Source organism: Pan paniscus, chromosome 1 (assembly GCF_029289425.2).
Source record: "Pan paniscus chromosome 1, NHGRI_mPanPan1-v2.0_pri, whole genome shotgun sequence".
Lineage (NCBI taxonomy): Eukaryota > Metazoa > Chordata > Mammalia > Primates > Hominidae > Pan > Pan paniscus.
In genome coordinates, this window is record NC_073249.2 from 218,360,555 (window position 1) to 218,374,448 (window position 13,894).

The 13,894-nt window shown below is 50.6% G+C and overlaps 1 protein-coding gene across 4 annotated transcripts in view; it reads left to right on the top strand.

The window, feature by feature from the left end:
* Window positions 1–12,526, top strand: part of CTNNBIP1 (catenin beta interacting protein 1) — a 62,115-nt gene extending 49,589 nt beyond the window's left edge. For all 4 annotated transcript variants that reach the window (XM_034954966.3, XM_034954969.3, XM_057300678.2 and 1 more), the window contains one exon: window positions 10,025–12,526. In XM_034954966.3, coding sequence (XP_034810857.1) covers window positions 10,025–10,083 — 59 coding nt within the window. In that variant the 3' untranslated portion in view covers window positions 10,084–12,526. The remainder of the gene's footprint in view (window positions 1–10,024) is intronic.
* Window positions 12,527–13,894: the final 1,368 nt, after the last annotated feature.

The following is a 13,894-nucleotide window of genomic DNA, read 5'->3' on the forward strand; positions in this document are numbered from 1 at the left end:
AGGCCTTCAGGAGGCCTCCAGGTACCTGACCCCAGAATGTCTGACACCGTCCTGGGAAGTTCTGGCCAGCAAGGAAGAGGGGTGGTGAGGATTTCAGTGGTCTTGCAGGATGATGTGGCAGAAGCTCCCTGTCCCCAGGGCACATGGTTGTGGGGAACTGGGCCTGGAAGAATCCTGGTTCTTTTTTCTTTTTTTTTTTTTTTGAGAGATGAAGTCTTGCTCTGTTGCCCATGCCAGAATGCAGAATGCAGTGGTGTGATCTCGGCTCACTGCAACCTCCGCCTCCCAGGTTCAAGTGACTCTCCTGCCTCAGCTTCCCAAGTAGCTGGGACTACAGGCATATGCCACTACGCCCAGCTAAGTTTTTTTTTTTTTTTTTTTTTTTTTTAGTAGAGACGGGGTTTCACCATGTTGGCCAGGCTGGTCTTGAACTCCTGACCTCAGGTGATCCACCCGCCTCAGCGTCTTAAATTGCTGGGATTACAGGTATGAGCCACCACACCCGGCCTAGAATCCTGGTTCTGAATTGGGTGATGCGGGAGTGTCCATCTGTGACTGAAGTTCCCCTTTTTCTCCAGTGACATTGTACGGGGCTGTGCCCTGCCTGGTCTGTGGAGCCTGCAGGGCCTGCGGCCTTTGGGAGTTTAGCCAGGCTTTTTTGTACCCTCATCAATTTTGGAGGAAGGACTTGTGCTCAGGTCTGTTTTCTTTCTCCCTGGCCACCTCTGAGCACCTGTGCTGAGTTGGACTTTGCAGGATCCTGGATCTGGAGAAGTTCCCTGGGGTAGGAGGTCAGCTTGTCCCTCCCACACCCAGATGCTTTGGTGAAATGAAGCCAGGACCAAGCCCTCCTCTTCGCTGTGAAAGCAGACCCCACCATGTTGGATAGTCCAGGGAGGCACCCTGGAGGTGGGAACAGGGTCTACAGATCAGGGTCACAGGCCTTTGTCTGCTACATTTCACCCATGTGGCCTGGGACTGGCCTGTTTCCAAGTCTGCAAATTAGGAGCTAGTGCAGCACTAGGCTCCGCCAGGATTTCCCCAGCCAGGTCTGTGAAATGCCCTTGCTCCGTGGATTGGCCTTGGGGCTTTAGAATCTCCATGCTCCTCTCTTTCATCCACTATTGCTGACCCAGCTATAATCCTGCAGGGCCAATAGCAGCCTGCCCTGGCAGTTCAGGAAATGCATCGAGCTGCCCAGTATATTCAGGAAAGGACCTTTGAAAGACTTCAGCTTAAGAGTCTCAAATAGCAAGAGGGATTCTCAGCAGACTTTGGGAGTTGTCAGAGGCCCCCAGGAGGCTTTCTCCAAAAGCCTGAGTAAGCCAGGCCAGGCCTAGGGTGAGTGTTGGCGGGAGCAGAGCTGGTTCCAGCATGCTGGTGGGAGTTCATCCTGAGCTCCCATTGTCTCTCTCCCGCCCCCGGCTAGGGGCCAGCTTCCCTTTTCTAAGCTCCTGCATATTTGTCATTTTTTCTCCCCAGTCAATTGACTGGACTCCACTAAAGGGGCAAAGCTGGCATTGGGCATAGGATGGGAGGGCCTGCTGGATACCCTGTCCTGGTTTAGAAAGCTGCACCTTTGCCAGTGTCCTGGCCCTGGTTTCCAGGGCAGGTGAGCCAGGGGACTAGTGAGGTGTCTGGTAGGGCAGTAGGCAGAGATAGGGAGCAGGGCTCAGGGGATATAGGAGTGGGGACCAGTTGGGGGCAGGGGGCCAGGGCCAGGGCTGTTCCCAGGTTGGCACTCTGGGTTCCATGTTGAATTATCTCCAAGGTGTCCCTGGGCTGCTTTGGTGGTGTTTTTAAGCCCTGGTTCTTAGTTCCATTCTGATGGAACTAAGATGGAACTAAGATGCTAGGAGGCCAGTTGAGCCTTAGTGCTATGGGTGACTGGAGAGGTCTGTGGTTTCCTTTCTCCTTCTAGGGTGAAGGCATGGGCTTTGGAGTCTGGATCTGGGTCTTCTCTCTGCCTCTGATTCACTGAGTTGCTTTGTCTGTCTGAGTTTCAGGTTCCTCATCTGTAAAGTAAAGATTCATCCTGTGTCCCAGGTACTTGCCCAGATACTGTGACTATGTCAGTGAACAAAACAAAGTCCCTGATGACATGAGATGTACGTTCCAGTGGAGAAAGGAAGGTCAGCTCAATATAGAGCTCTGTGGGTAGCACTGAGGGTGCTGAAGACCTCATTCACCTGAAGTATTGAGACACAAGGGCCATTTTAGAAGTTGTGTTCAGGGAGGGCCTCTATGAAGTGCAAGAACCATGGGATAAACTTGGAGAAGAACATCAAGGCAACAGAAGCGGCAGGTGCAAAGGCCCTGGGGTGTAAGGACTTGTGCTTGAAGGACGGCCAGGGGCCCATGTAGCTGGCGCAGTGAGTGGTGAGAGGTGTGTTGTAAAGGGAGGCGAAGTGGCAGTCAGAGACCAGCGTGTATGGGTCCTGCAGGCCACAGTGAGGAGGTGGGCGTTGGCCTTGAGTATGATGAGCAGTCTTGCAGTAGAAGCTTCTGGAGGGTTTTGAGCAAAGGCATGGTAGGAGCTGACTTAGGTTTCTAACAACCTCCCCCTGGTGGTTATGTGGAGAATGGACCATCAGGGGCCAGCGAGAGGAGGTCAAGGCAAGCGGGGATTCAGGAGTCCACCCACCCCAGACCAGGGTGGTGGTGGCAGAAGTGGTGATGTACTTAGCATCTACCTTATAAGTAGCGAAGTAGAGTCAATGGGATTTGCTGATGCATTGTGTGTGGAGTTTATGTATGACAGAGGGGTTGGGAAGACCCCAGGACTTCTGACCTGAGCAACAGGAGGATGGAGGTGCCATCAGCTGAGATGGGAAAGACTGTGGAGCAGGCTTGGCAGCTGCACCACCTGACACTCCCACCAGCAATGAATGGATGAGGGTTTCAATTGCTCCACAACCTGGCCAACACTTGTTCTCATCTGTCTTTTTGATTCTAGTAGATGTGAAATGGTTTATCATAGTTTTGGATTTTTGTTGTTGTTGTTATTGTTTTTGAGACGGAATCTTGGTCTGTCGCCCATGCTGGAGTGCAATGGCGTGATCTCAGCTCACTGCAGCCTCCACCTCCTGGGTTCAAGAGATTCTCTTGCCTCAGCCTCCCCAGTAGCTGGGACTACAGGAGCGCACCACCACATCTGGCTAATGTTTGTATTTTTAGTAGATATGGGGTTTCACCACGTTGGATAGGCTGGTCTCAAACTCCTGACCTCAGGTGATCTGCCTGCCTCGCCCTCCCAAAGTGCAGACAAAGTGCAGAGATTACAGGCGTGAGCCACTGTGCCTGGCCTTTTTTTTTTTTTTTTTGAGACAGGGTCTCATTCTGTCACCCAGGCTGGAGTGCAGCAGTGCCATCTCAGCTCACTACAAGCTCTGCCTCCCGGGTTCACGCCATTGTCCTGCCTCAGCCTCCCGAGTACAACAGTCCCTCCCGGGACTACAGGCGCCCGCCACCACACCCGGCTAATTTTTTGTATTTTTAGTAAAGACAGGGTTTCACCGTGTTAGCCAGGATGGTCTTGATCTCCTGACCTTGTGATCTGCCCATCTTGGCCCCCCAAAGTGCTGGGATTACAGGCGTGAGCCACCACGCCCAGCCACCGATTTTTTTAAATTGGGGTTTTCTCCACTTTTTTATTATTGAGGGTTTTTTTTGTTTTGTTTTGTTTTGTTTTTGAGATGGCATCTCACTCTGTCACCCAGGCTGGAGTGCAGTGGCGTGATCTTGGCTCACTGCAACCTCTGCCTCCCGGGTTCAAGCGATTCTCCTGCCTCAACCTCCCGAGTAGCTGGGACTACAGGTGCCCGCCACCACACCCTGCTAATTTTTTATTTTTAGTAGAGACTGGGTTTCACCATGTTGGCCAGGCTGGTCTCGAACTCCTGACCTCAGGTGATCCCCCATCTCGGCCTCTCAAAGTGCTGGAATTACAGGCGTGAGCCACTGCACCCAGCCTATTACTGAGTTTTAAGAGTTCTTTATGGACTAGGCATGGTAGCTCATGCCTTTAATCCCAACACTTTGGGAGGCTGAGGCGGGTGGATCACCCAAGGTCAGGAGTTTGAGACCCGCCTGGCCAACATGGTGAAACCCCGTCTCTACTAAAAATACAAAAATGAGCCGGGCATGGTGGCTGGTGCCTGTAATCCCAGGTACTCTGGAGGCTGAGGCAGGAGAATCGCTTGAATGCGGAAGGCGGAGGTTGTGGTGAGATTGAGATCACGCCACTGCACTCCAGCCTGGGCAACAGAGCGAGACTCCCTCTCAAAAAAAAGAATTTTTTATGTATTTTGCGTAATAGTCCCTTACCAGATATATGATTTGTCAACATTTTCTTTCATTCTGTGTGTTGTCTTTTCACATTCTCGATGGTGTCTTTTGAAACAGAAAAGTTTTTAATCTTGATAAAGTTCTCTTTATTTATTTATTTTTTTCTGTTGCTTGTGCTTTAGATATCATAACTAAGAAACCATTTCCTGCCAGGCGTGGAGGCTCATTCCTGTAATCCCAGTACTTTACATGGCAGAGGCAAGAGGATGGCTTGAGCCCAGGAGTTCAAGACCAGCCTGGGCAACAGAGGAAGATACCCCATCTGTCAAAACAATTTTTCTTTTATTTATTTATTTCTTATTTTTTTTTTTGAGACAGAGTCTCACTCTGTCGCCCAGACTAGAATGCAGTGGTGCGATCTCAGCTCACTGCAACCTCCAGCTCCTGGGTTCAAACAATTCTCGTGCCTCAGCTTCCCGAGTAGCTGGGACTACAGGCATGTGCCACCACGCCCAGCTAACTTTTTGATATTTTTAGTAGAGATGGGGTTTCACCATGTTGATCAGGCTGGTCTCAAACTCCTGACTTCAAGTGATCTGCCCACCTTGGCCAAAAAAAAATTAATTAGCCGAGTGTAGCAGTGTGGGCCTGTGGTCCCAGCTCCTCAGGAGGCTGAGGTGAGAGAATCAATTGAGTCCAGAAGGTCAAGGCTGCTCTGAGTGCTGATTGTACCACTGCACTCTAGCCTGCGTGACAGAGCAAGACCCTGTCCAGGAAAAAAAAAAAAAAAAAAGCATTTCCTAATCCAAGGTCATAAAAATTTGTTTCTATATTTTCTTCCAAGATTTTTATAACTTTATCTCTTGTATTTAGGTCATTTATCCATTTCAGGTTAATTTTTTTAGATGTTGCAAGGTAAGAGTCCAATTTCATCCTGTGCATGTGAATATCCAGTTGTCCCACCACACATTTGTTCATTTCTTCCCCACTGAATTGTCTTGGCACCCTTGTCAAAAATCAACTGGCCATAAGTTGGAGGGTTTATTTCTGAACTCTCATTTTTGTTCCACTGATCTATATGTCTGTCCTTATGCCAGTACCACCCAGTCTCGTTGACCTTGCCTTTGTAGTAAGTTTTGAAATTGGGAAGTGTGAGTCCAACTTCTTCTTTTTCAAGGTGGTGTTGGATATTCTGGGTCCCTTCCCTTCCCATATGAATGTTAGGATCACCTTGTCAATTTCTACAAAAAAAAAAAAAAGGCAATTTTTACAAACTCCCCAAGAAAGGGATTTTGATAGAGATCATGTATTGAATTTTATTCAGTAATGTTGTGTACTATTCAAAGCATAAAAATTTGCACTTTGTTAAATTTGTTCCTAAGTGTTTTATTATGATTAATGCAATTATAAGTGGAATCATTTTCTTAATTTTACTTTGATTGTTCATTGCTAGTATATAAAAATACAATTGATTTTTGTATATTGACCTTCTATCCTGTACCTTTAACTTGTTTATTAGTCCTAATAGTTTTTTAGTGGGCCAGGTGCAGTAGCTCAAGCCTGTAATCCCAGCACTTTGGGAGGCCAAAGTGGGCAGATCACTTGAGCTCAGGAGCTCAAGACCAGCCTGGACAACATGGCAAAACCCCATCTCTACAAAAAATACAAAAATTAGCCAGATGTGGTGGCACACACCTATAGTCCCAGCTACTCGGGAGGTTGAAGTGGTAGGATTGCTTGAGCCTGGGAGGCGGAGGTTGCAGTGAGTGAAGATTATGCCACTGCACTCTGGCCTGGGTGACAGAGTGAGACCCTATCTCAAAAAAAAAATTTTTTTTTAGTGGATTCCTTATGATTTTCTACATATAAGATCATGTCATCTACAAATAGGGATAGTTTTACTTCTTCCTTTCCAATCTGGATGGCTTTTATTTCTTTTTCTTAACTTACCTAACCTGGAATGGACCTCAAGCCAATATTGAATAAGAATGGTGAAAGCGGACATCCTTTTCTTGTTCATAGTCTTGGTAGGGAGAGTTTTCACAACAAATATGATAAGAGCTGTGGGATTTTCATAGATGCTGTTTATCAGATAGAGGTTGTTCTCTTCTAGTTTGTTGAGTGGGTTTTTTTTTTTTTTTTGAGACGGAGTTTCACTCTTGTTGCCCAGGCTGGAGTACAATGGCGCGATCTCAGCTCACTGCAACCTCCACCTCCCAGGTTCAAGTGATTCTCCTGGCTCAGCCTTCACAAGTAACACAGGCATGTGCCACCATGCCCAGCTAATTTTGTATTTTTAGTAGAGATGGGGTTTCACCATGTTGGTCAGGCTGGTCTCGAACTCCCGACCTCAAGTGATCCGCCCGCCTCTGCCTCCCAAAGTGCTGGGATTACAGGCGTGAGCCACCGCACCTGGCCTTGTTGAGTGGTTTTATTATGTTGGATTTCATCAGCTGCTTTTCCTGTATGGTTTTTGTCCTTTATCCTATTGATATGGTGTTTTACAGTCATTGATTTTCAGATGTTAAACCAACCTTGCATTCCTGGGATAAATCTCACCTGGTCAGGGTATAGAATCCTTTTTATATGTTGTTGTGTTCAGTTTGCTAGCATTTTGTTGGGCGTGTTTGCATCTATATTCATGTGAGATACTCATCTGTAGTTCTCTTTTCTCATGATACTGTCATCGGGTTTTGGCTATCCTTATCTTTTAATGTTTTTGAGTGTGGAACAGGAGACACAGATCAACCTCTTCCCTCCTATGCTCACTTGCATCTGGTGGGAAGGGACAAATAGAAGCTCTGAGCTCAAGTTCAGACAGTGTCAACAGAGGTACCAAGGGGGGAGACAGAGCTTCATCTGTAAAACAGGGTAGGAAACCCAGCTGGCAGCCTGGAGGCAGTGGGCTGGCCTGCTGCCCTCTTTGCTGTGCATCCAGGACAGCGAGACTACCTGAGGGAGCTGCCATATGCTGGTCTTCAAAGGAAAGACTGTAGGACTCAACCTCTGAGGTCCCTCCTGGCTCTAAAACTGCAGCTCTGAGGGATCGAGTCATGATCATAATCTAACAGCTCACCCTCCCTATTCGGTAACTGGCCCAAATTTCATAGAGAAGAGGAAAAGGGGAACCGGTGTCCTCGGCCAGAGGCCTATCAGGTTCATGGTGAGACCTCATTGAATGACAAATACCTGGCCAACCAGTGACAAGGGTAGGTCAGAGAATGCTCTGGAAGAACTGAGAGCCTGCCTTCTCTTTCATCCCAAAGGAAAGCAGATCCTTGTGGTAAAGCCTGGATAATATCCTTAAGGAACAGAAGAGAGCACAGACAGGCCGCAGCTCCTCAGGCCTTTTCCTCTCTGCAGGGCTCCAGCAGCACAGTGGGAGGTTCTATAAATGCTACCAGGGAAGGGGGTGGCAGCTGGCAGTGTGGGAAGGGTAGGACTCTTGCAAATCCTTTGCTTCAAGTGTCTTGTTAAATAGCCATCAGAGTCCCTGTGTGACCTGGAGAAGATTACTTCCTTCCCACCCTCAGAGCGCAGGACAGGCACACACACTGGGCAGGCTGTGGAGTCGGGAGTCCTGGTCCCCAGGTCTGGGCTCCTCTGAGAAGCCAATGGCCCATTCCCTCTGTAGATGCACCATTCCCTCCTGGGGCATCCAGGGCTATTTTTGTGCCTGCAGCTCACTACAGAGGCCCAAGGTCCCTGAGCGAAAGGCCACACGGCAGGCAGGGAGAGGAGTGAGCGGGCTGCCACCATCACTGCCACTAAGGCATCTTCTGCTGACAACTCCCCTTTCACAGACTCTTGCCAGCCCCCTTCTGATTAGCAAGCTGGGCAAGCAGCACTCAGGAAAAGTCGGCATCTGTTAGGTAACCAACTCAGCTGCCGTGCAGGGGATGATGTAATCTTGGATTCTGTGGTTGCTAGGAAAACTCTGCCTGCAGTGATATTGCGTGGTCCTAGGGCTCAGGCGAAAACAGAATGTTCCTGAGAAGACGGGAAGGATTCATAGGGCTTCCCAAGCGAGGGTGCCCCATCCCAGGAAGTCGGACAACTCGTGTCCCTTTCTAGATGCTTATTTCCCTTCTGAGCAATGGAGGTTGTGCTGGTAAAGCCAGAACCCCATGAAGGCGAGCTGGCAGTGGGAGGTGACAAGGCTCATTCCCTTAGCAGCACCTTGGTTCTCTAGTGCCAAGTGGAAGGTGTGTCTTGTGCATTGCATCCTTGTAGTTGGGCCCTCCATCTCTGGCCCTCCCGACAGCTGGGTGCGTCCTCCCTCTCTTGGTAGAGCAGTTGGAAGGAGGTCAGCACATGCCGGCTGTGGGGGAGACCCGGCTCACTGAGTGGAGGCCGGCTCACTCTGCTGACTCCATTTCACATGCCAGGAGCCTCATTTCACACTCCCCACACTGGCCCACTCTCGGGTGGCCTTTCCTGTCTCTCCTATTCCGATCCACCCCCTCCCAGAGAGAATACCTGCAGTAGCACAGACAAGATGTCAGAAAGACCATGGGCAGCCAGACTGGTACTTTTCGGGGCAAAGTGAAGATCTGGCCTTTTACAAAGGGGGTGAGAGCAGCAGGACAGGGTCAGGGAGTCAAGGTGGGGCCCTACAGGTCACCTCCTGGCCCACAGCCCCTCCCTGGCCACGTCAGCCCCTAACTCCCCAGGCAGTTGTGGGTGTGGGTGGCAGGTCAGCATTTCGAGCTTTGCCCTCCTGCCACTGCCTATCCTGGCCACTCATCAGAGCCTGTCCTTTGGAAAACAAGACAAAGGACGTGATTTCACAAGTGCCTGGGCCAGAATCTCAAATTCAGGATTAAGAAAAAGAAGGATTGGCTGGGCACGGTGGCTCATGCCTATAATCCCAGCACTTTGGGAGGCCGAGGTGGGTGGATCACGAGGTCAGGAGTTTGAGACCAGCCTGACCAACATGGTGAAACCCCATCTCTACTAAAAATACAAAAAAATTAGCCGGGCGTGGTGACGCACACCTGTAATCCCAGCTACTCAGGAGGCTGAGGCAGGAGGATCGCTTGAACCCAGGAGGCAGCGGATGCAGTGAGCCGAGATTGTGCCACTGTACTCCAGCCTGAGTGATAGAGCAAGACTCCGTATCACACACAAAAAAAAAAGAAAGAAAAAGGAAAAAGAAAAAGAAAAAGAAGGATTGTGGGCATATCTGTCTCAGTCAGAGCCAGGCGGACAGCAGGCTGGACGTGGGCCCGGCCATACTTCTTGGAAGAGGTGTTGGGTTTGGGTGAAGGAGAAGCTGCTGCAAAGAGGAATGGCTATTTAAAACCACAGTGAGCCAGACCCTCGGAAGGGTCTTGAGAAGAGAGTCTTGAGAAGAAAGAGGGAGGTTCCCAAGGGCCACCCCGCCTCTGGCTTTGGTAACTCTGGAGCAAGGGCTGTGAGCAGGGCTGAGCCCTGCTCCAGGTCACCTGGGGCCTCGTCATGGCTCACCTGTCAGCTGTGTAGCCTTGAGCAAGCCTCTGAGCCTCACCCTGGCAGCCCTGCCTTGCAGCCCTACAGCAGGGTTGCAAGCCTTGTCCCCAGCCAGGAGGCAGGGAAGACCAGAGGGGAGGAAGACTTCCTTGGAAGTACTTTGTCCTCAGAGAGTGCCGCGATCCTGGTGGGCGGGGGCTCCAGCTTGGCCGCAGCCTCCTTGCTTGTCCTGTTCGCAAGCCAATGCTGCAAGCCCCATCAGCGATCCTTGTCGCCTTATCTGCAGGTGCAGAGGACGTGGTGATGGCGTTTTCCAGGTCGGAGACGGAAGACCGGAGGCAGTAGCTGCAAAGCCCTTGGAACACCCTGGATGCTGTTGAGGGCCAAGAGATCTGTGTGGCTCCTGGGCCGGCTGAGTGGCAGCAGACCCCCTTGCCCCACCTCCCCCTTCCCCTGCCCAACCCTGCCCTGCCCCACCCCACCTCACAGCTACTCAGTGGGGCTGGCATCAAGGGAGACACCAGTGGTGCGTTTATAATTGGCTTAAAGGGATGGACTTGTGATTGGCTGCAGGAAGAAACTTTTTTATTTTTTAAATCTTGACCAACAGAAACCTTTTATTTTTATTTCTGACTCTTATTTTTTAAAAAATTTGCGCCTCGGTATCTGGCTTCCCTGGAAGCTCTCCGAGCTCTGGTGCTTTAGTTAGGTCATTTTTTTAGAAATGTGAAGAGGTCTGATTGGCTGCTTAAACTGGAAGGGGACTGTGATTGGCTGGTTAATGGGAAACGGTTTTTTTCTTTGATTGGCTGCAGGTGTTCTGCTGATATCAACAGCTTCCCTATTTTGAATGCAGAAAACAGGGTCTGGGACATTAGTCGTTATATTTGACTTGAAAAGAAAGAAACCAAGTGCGCTTTGCAATATTTATTACACAAAGAACTTGCTGCTGCCTTCACATTTGGGGTTTGTGTTTGATTGGCTTTCGATGCGTGTGTTTGGTTTCCCATTGGTTCACCTGTGACTCCTGTTGCCATGGATTCACCCCCCTCTGCTGCCGGCTCTGGGCCTGAGGGTCCACCTGGAGAGTACATTTGCTTTAATGAGTGCACCTGCCTCCACCAGCAAGGGGACCCCGAGAACCCTGAGCAGGGTCCACAGCTGGAAAGTTGGGCCCCTGAGGAGCTTTGTGTCGTCTTGAACGAGCAGCCCAGGGCCTAGAGGTAACCGTTAGGCGGGATTTATATGCACTGCCTGCATGAGCTGGCAACCAGCCAGCGTCCCTTGGTGAGAAAGGGATTGCTGAGGCACCGTCCAGGCCCCACCGGCCAGGCCGCGCCCAGCAGAGGCGTACTACCCAGCTCTGTCCTCTTGGCCATCCCTCTGTGTACCACTTCCTGAGGCCTCATTTTGGGGGTCATCTTGGAAAGGGGAGGAGCTTCTTCCAGTGTGAGACCCCAAAGACTCAGGAGGTCATCTGGCGGAGGTCTCTGGGAGCCCAGAACCCACATAAAAGCCCCAGCTTGGCTCACAAGGCCCAGGAGACCTCCAGCTAAACACCAACCCCTGACCTACCCTAGCCAGGCTCCTACCTGTCTGCTGCCAGCACAGTAGGTCCCGGCCAGCTCTGGAGTTCTCTCATCGGAGGCCCATGCCCTCCACTCCACTGCCTTTGGAAGGGTCTCTCCAGGTCAGCCTGGAAGGGACAGTATCGTTTGTTTATGAAATGCCACTGGGACAGCTGGCTGGGCCTTCACCAAGCAAGTCCCTTCAGACTGGCCCTTAAGCCAAACTCAGGCCCAGAATTGCAGTTCAGAATGGCAGTCCTGGAGGCAGGGGGTGAGGGGCAGGTCTAGTGTTCCTGCACCAAACCTAAGTCCTTCCACCTGCCACCCCCTTCCCTGGGAGGGAGGTGGTCCTCCTATCTCCCTGGATCACTGGCAGGTGTGGGATCTGGGGAGAGGGGTTGGAGAAAGATGCAGTCCTCAGGAAGGGGGCCGCCACCCTCCCCTATGCTGGTAGATGCTGAGGCCCCTAGGTGCCCAGGGCCAGGGGGACCCTCTCAGAACCAAATCTTTCCCCTTTCTCGGGGCTTGGGGCTCGGGCCATAGGGGCTCCTGAGTGTCATGAAGTGCACAGGAGCCAAATGACCGAGCCCTGGAGAGCCCCATGGTGGGTAGGTGGTTCGTGCTGTGCTCTGGCACCATCAGCCTGTTGCAGAAGGAGGATTCGAGCATCAGGCTAAGACCCTGTGTCCTCCACCATGCACTCACCCCTAGCCCTGGTTAGCTGACAGTCAGCTGTGGGGAACACAGCTACAACCCTACCCTGGCAGGGACCTGAGAGCATCTCAGGAGGGGCAGCGCATGTGTGCATGTGCTGTGTGAGTGAGCACACCCGTGTGCACACTCATACACATGTGCACACACACGCACTCTCCCCGCTCAGGGGCCTGGAGTTCTGGCTGAGCCCCTGGGGAAAGGTGAGTTCTTTCATCTCCCTCCTCCAGGTCGGAGTGCCTGGAGTCAGGTGTCGAGGCCACATTGCTGGCTGCCCCCTCTTTGTAGCTCCTATAAAGGGCCCACACCTGGTGGATACCTGGTTGAGCGTGTGGTCTCTGCCCCAGCCTGTCCTTGTCACGATCACAGGCCTTGCTTTTGTAACAATGACGACCCCGGCCTGTCTCATCTTCTGAAGAGGAAAAGTCAAAGTGTTGCTGTGGCTCCATATTTCAACTAAAAATATATCTGTTGGAGAAAGAAATTAACAATAAAGAATTTTCATAGGTTGGCGTGTGAGCTGAGCTGGTTTCTCCCTCGGAATCAGGCGCTCTGACTGATTTCCCCACATCACGTGGGCTCTGCTGCTGCGGGGGCCCCTCCTTCCCAGGGAGGCGCAGCCAGGAAGGACAACACCAAGTTTGATAAGTGTCTGTGACCTGAGTTGAGCTCAGGGTTTGGAAGAATTTCTAGATCTACCCAGCCCAGCTCAAGGGTCGTTAGGAAGGTTGAACCTTCTTTTTGACCTGGAGATTCTAAACATCATTCCAGATTCAACTGAGATCAGTAAACTTCAGAGGCAACCTCGTCTTCCACACCTATGAAAAGACACTAAGCACTCCGTAAGGATGTGGGGACCCCGCCATCCTAGGCACCCCAACATCCTGATGTGATGGCACCGGTTTTAAAATGCTTGTTACAGACACCCAAACAGAATATCTGTCCCTTCCACCATCCCAGAAGTGGAAGATATATTGGTTTTTAGCTGTATGTACAAGTTTGGAAGCTGAAATCATTTCTGCTTCAATAATTTTTGCTTTGGAAGCATTTTCTAGAAATTTTCATTTCCACCCTTCATAATCCCATTTTTGGGTCTTTTTTTTTTTTTTTTTCTGTTTACATAGTCTCACTGCTTCTATTTCCTTTTCAAAGAATTTCACTGGGTCCTAGAGGCTATGGAGTTTACAGAATATGAGTACAATGGCACAACCAACATCATTAAATCTTTGTGTTGGGGGAGATACTGGGTCTTGTGCAGCCCACGCAGTAGCTAGATGCACAAGCCCCTCTGAAACATTTCTAAAAAGACCTTGTCCAGGCTTTGCTTGAATACTCTCTCGAGTTGGGGAGCTCACTACCTCACAAGTTAGTCCAGACCATGTTCATGTAACCTATGCTTATCCTTACATTAAGTTGATCTGCCTCTTTCTGTAACTTCTTGTCCAGAAAGGAGTTTGCAGTCATTGAGAGAAAGACAAAGATTGCTGTGTTAACCAGAAGTTACATAGAGACACACATCCAAGGGTCCGTAGTAGGTAGATTATGTGCAGATTCCACCCCTTGCCCAGCGCTCTGAGTGACACTGTCAGCCTTGTAGTTAATCAGCTCTTCTAAGCTGAGCCACTGAGTAGTTCAAGGGACTGACCGGCTGGCCCTGGTCCCACCTGCCCAGCCCCCAGCAGAGAGCTTGGAAACCGGAGCCAAGCGGGGTCATCCTCCTGGCGCTGTCTAACCTGTCTAAGCTGCCTAAACTGTCATGGGAAGTAGGCCACGTAAATGAGTTGGGGACACTTCAGCAGGCAAAGGAAAAACACTGGGGACAGCCTTGGGTCTTTCGGGGTCCGTCAGCCCACACAGCAGGCAACCTCCTGGGTCAC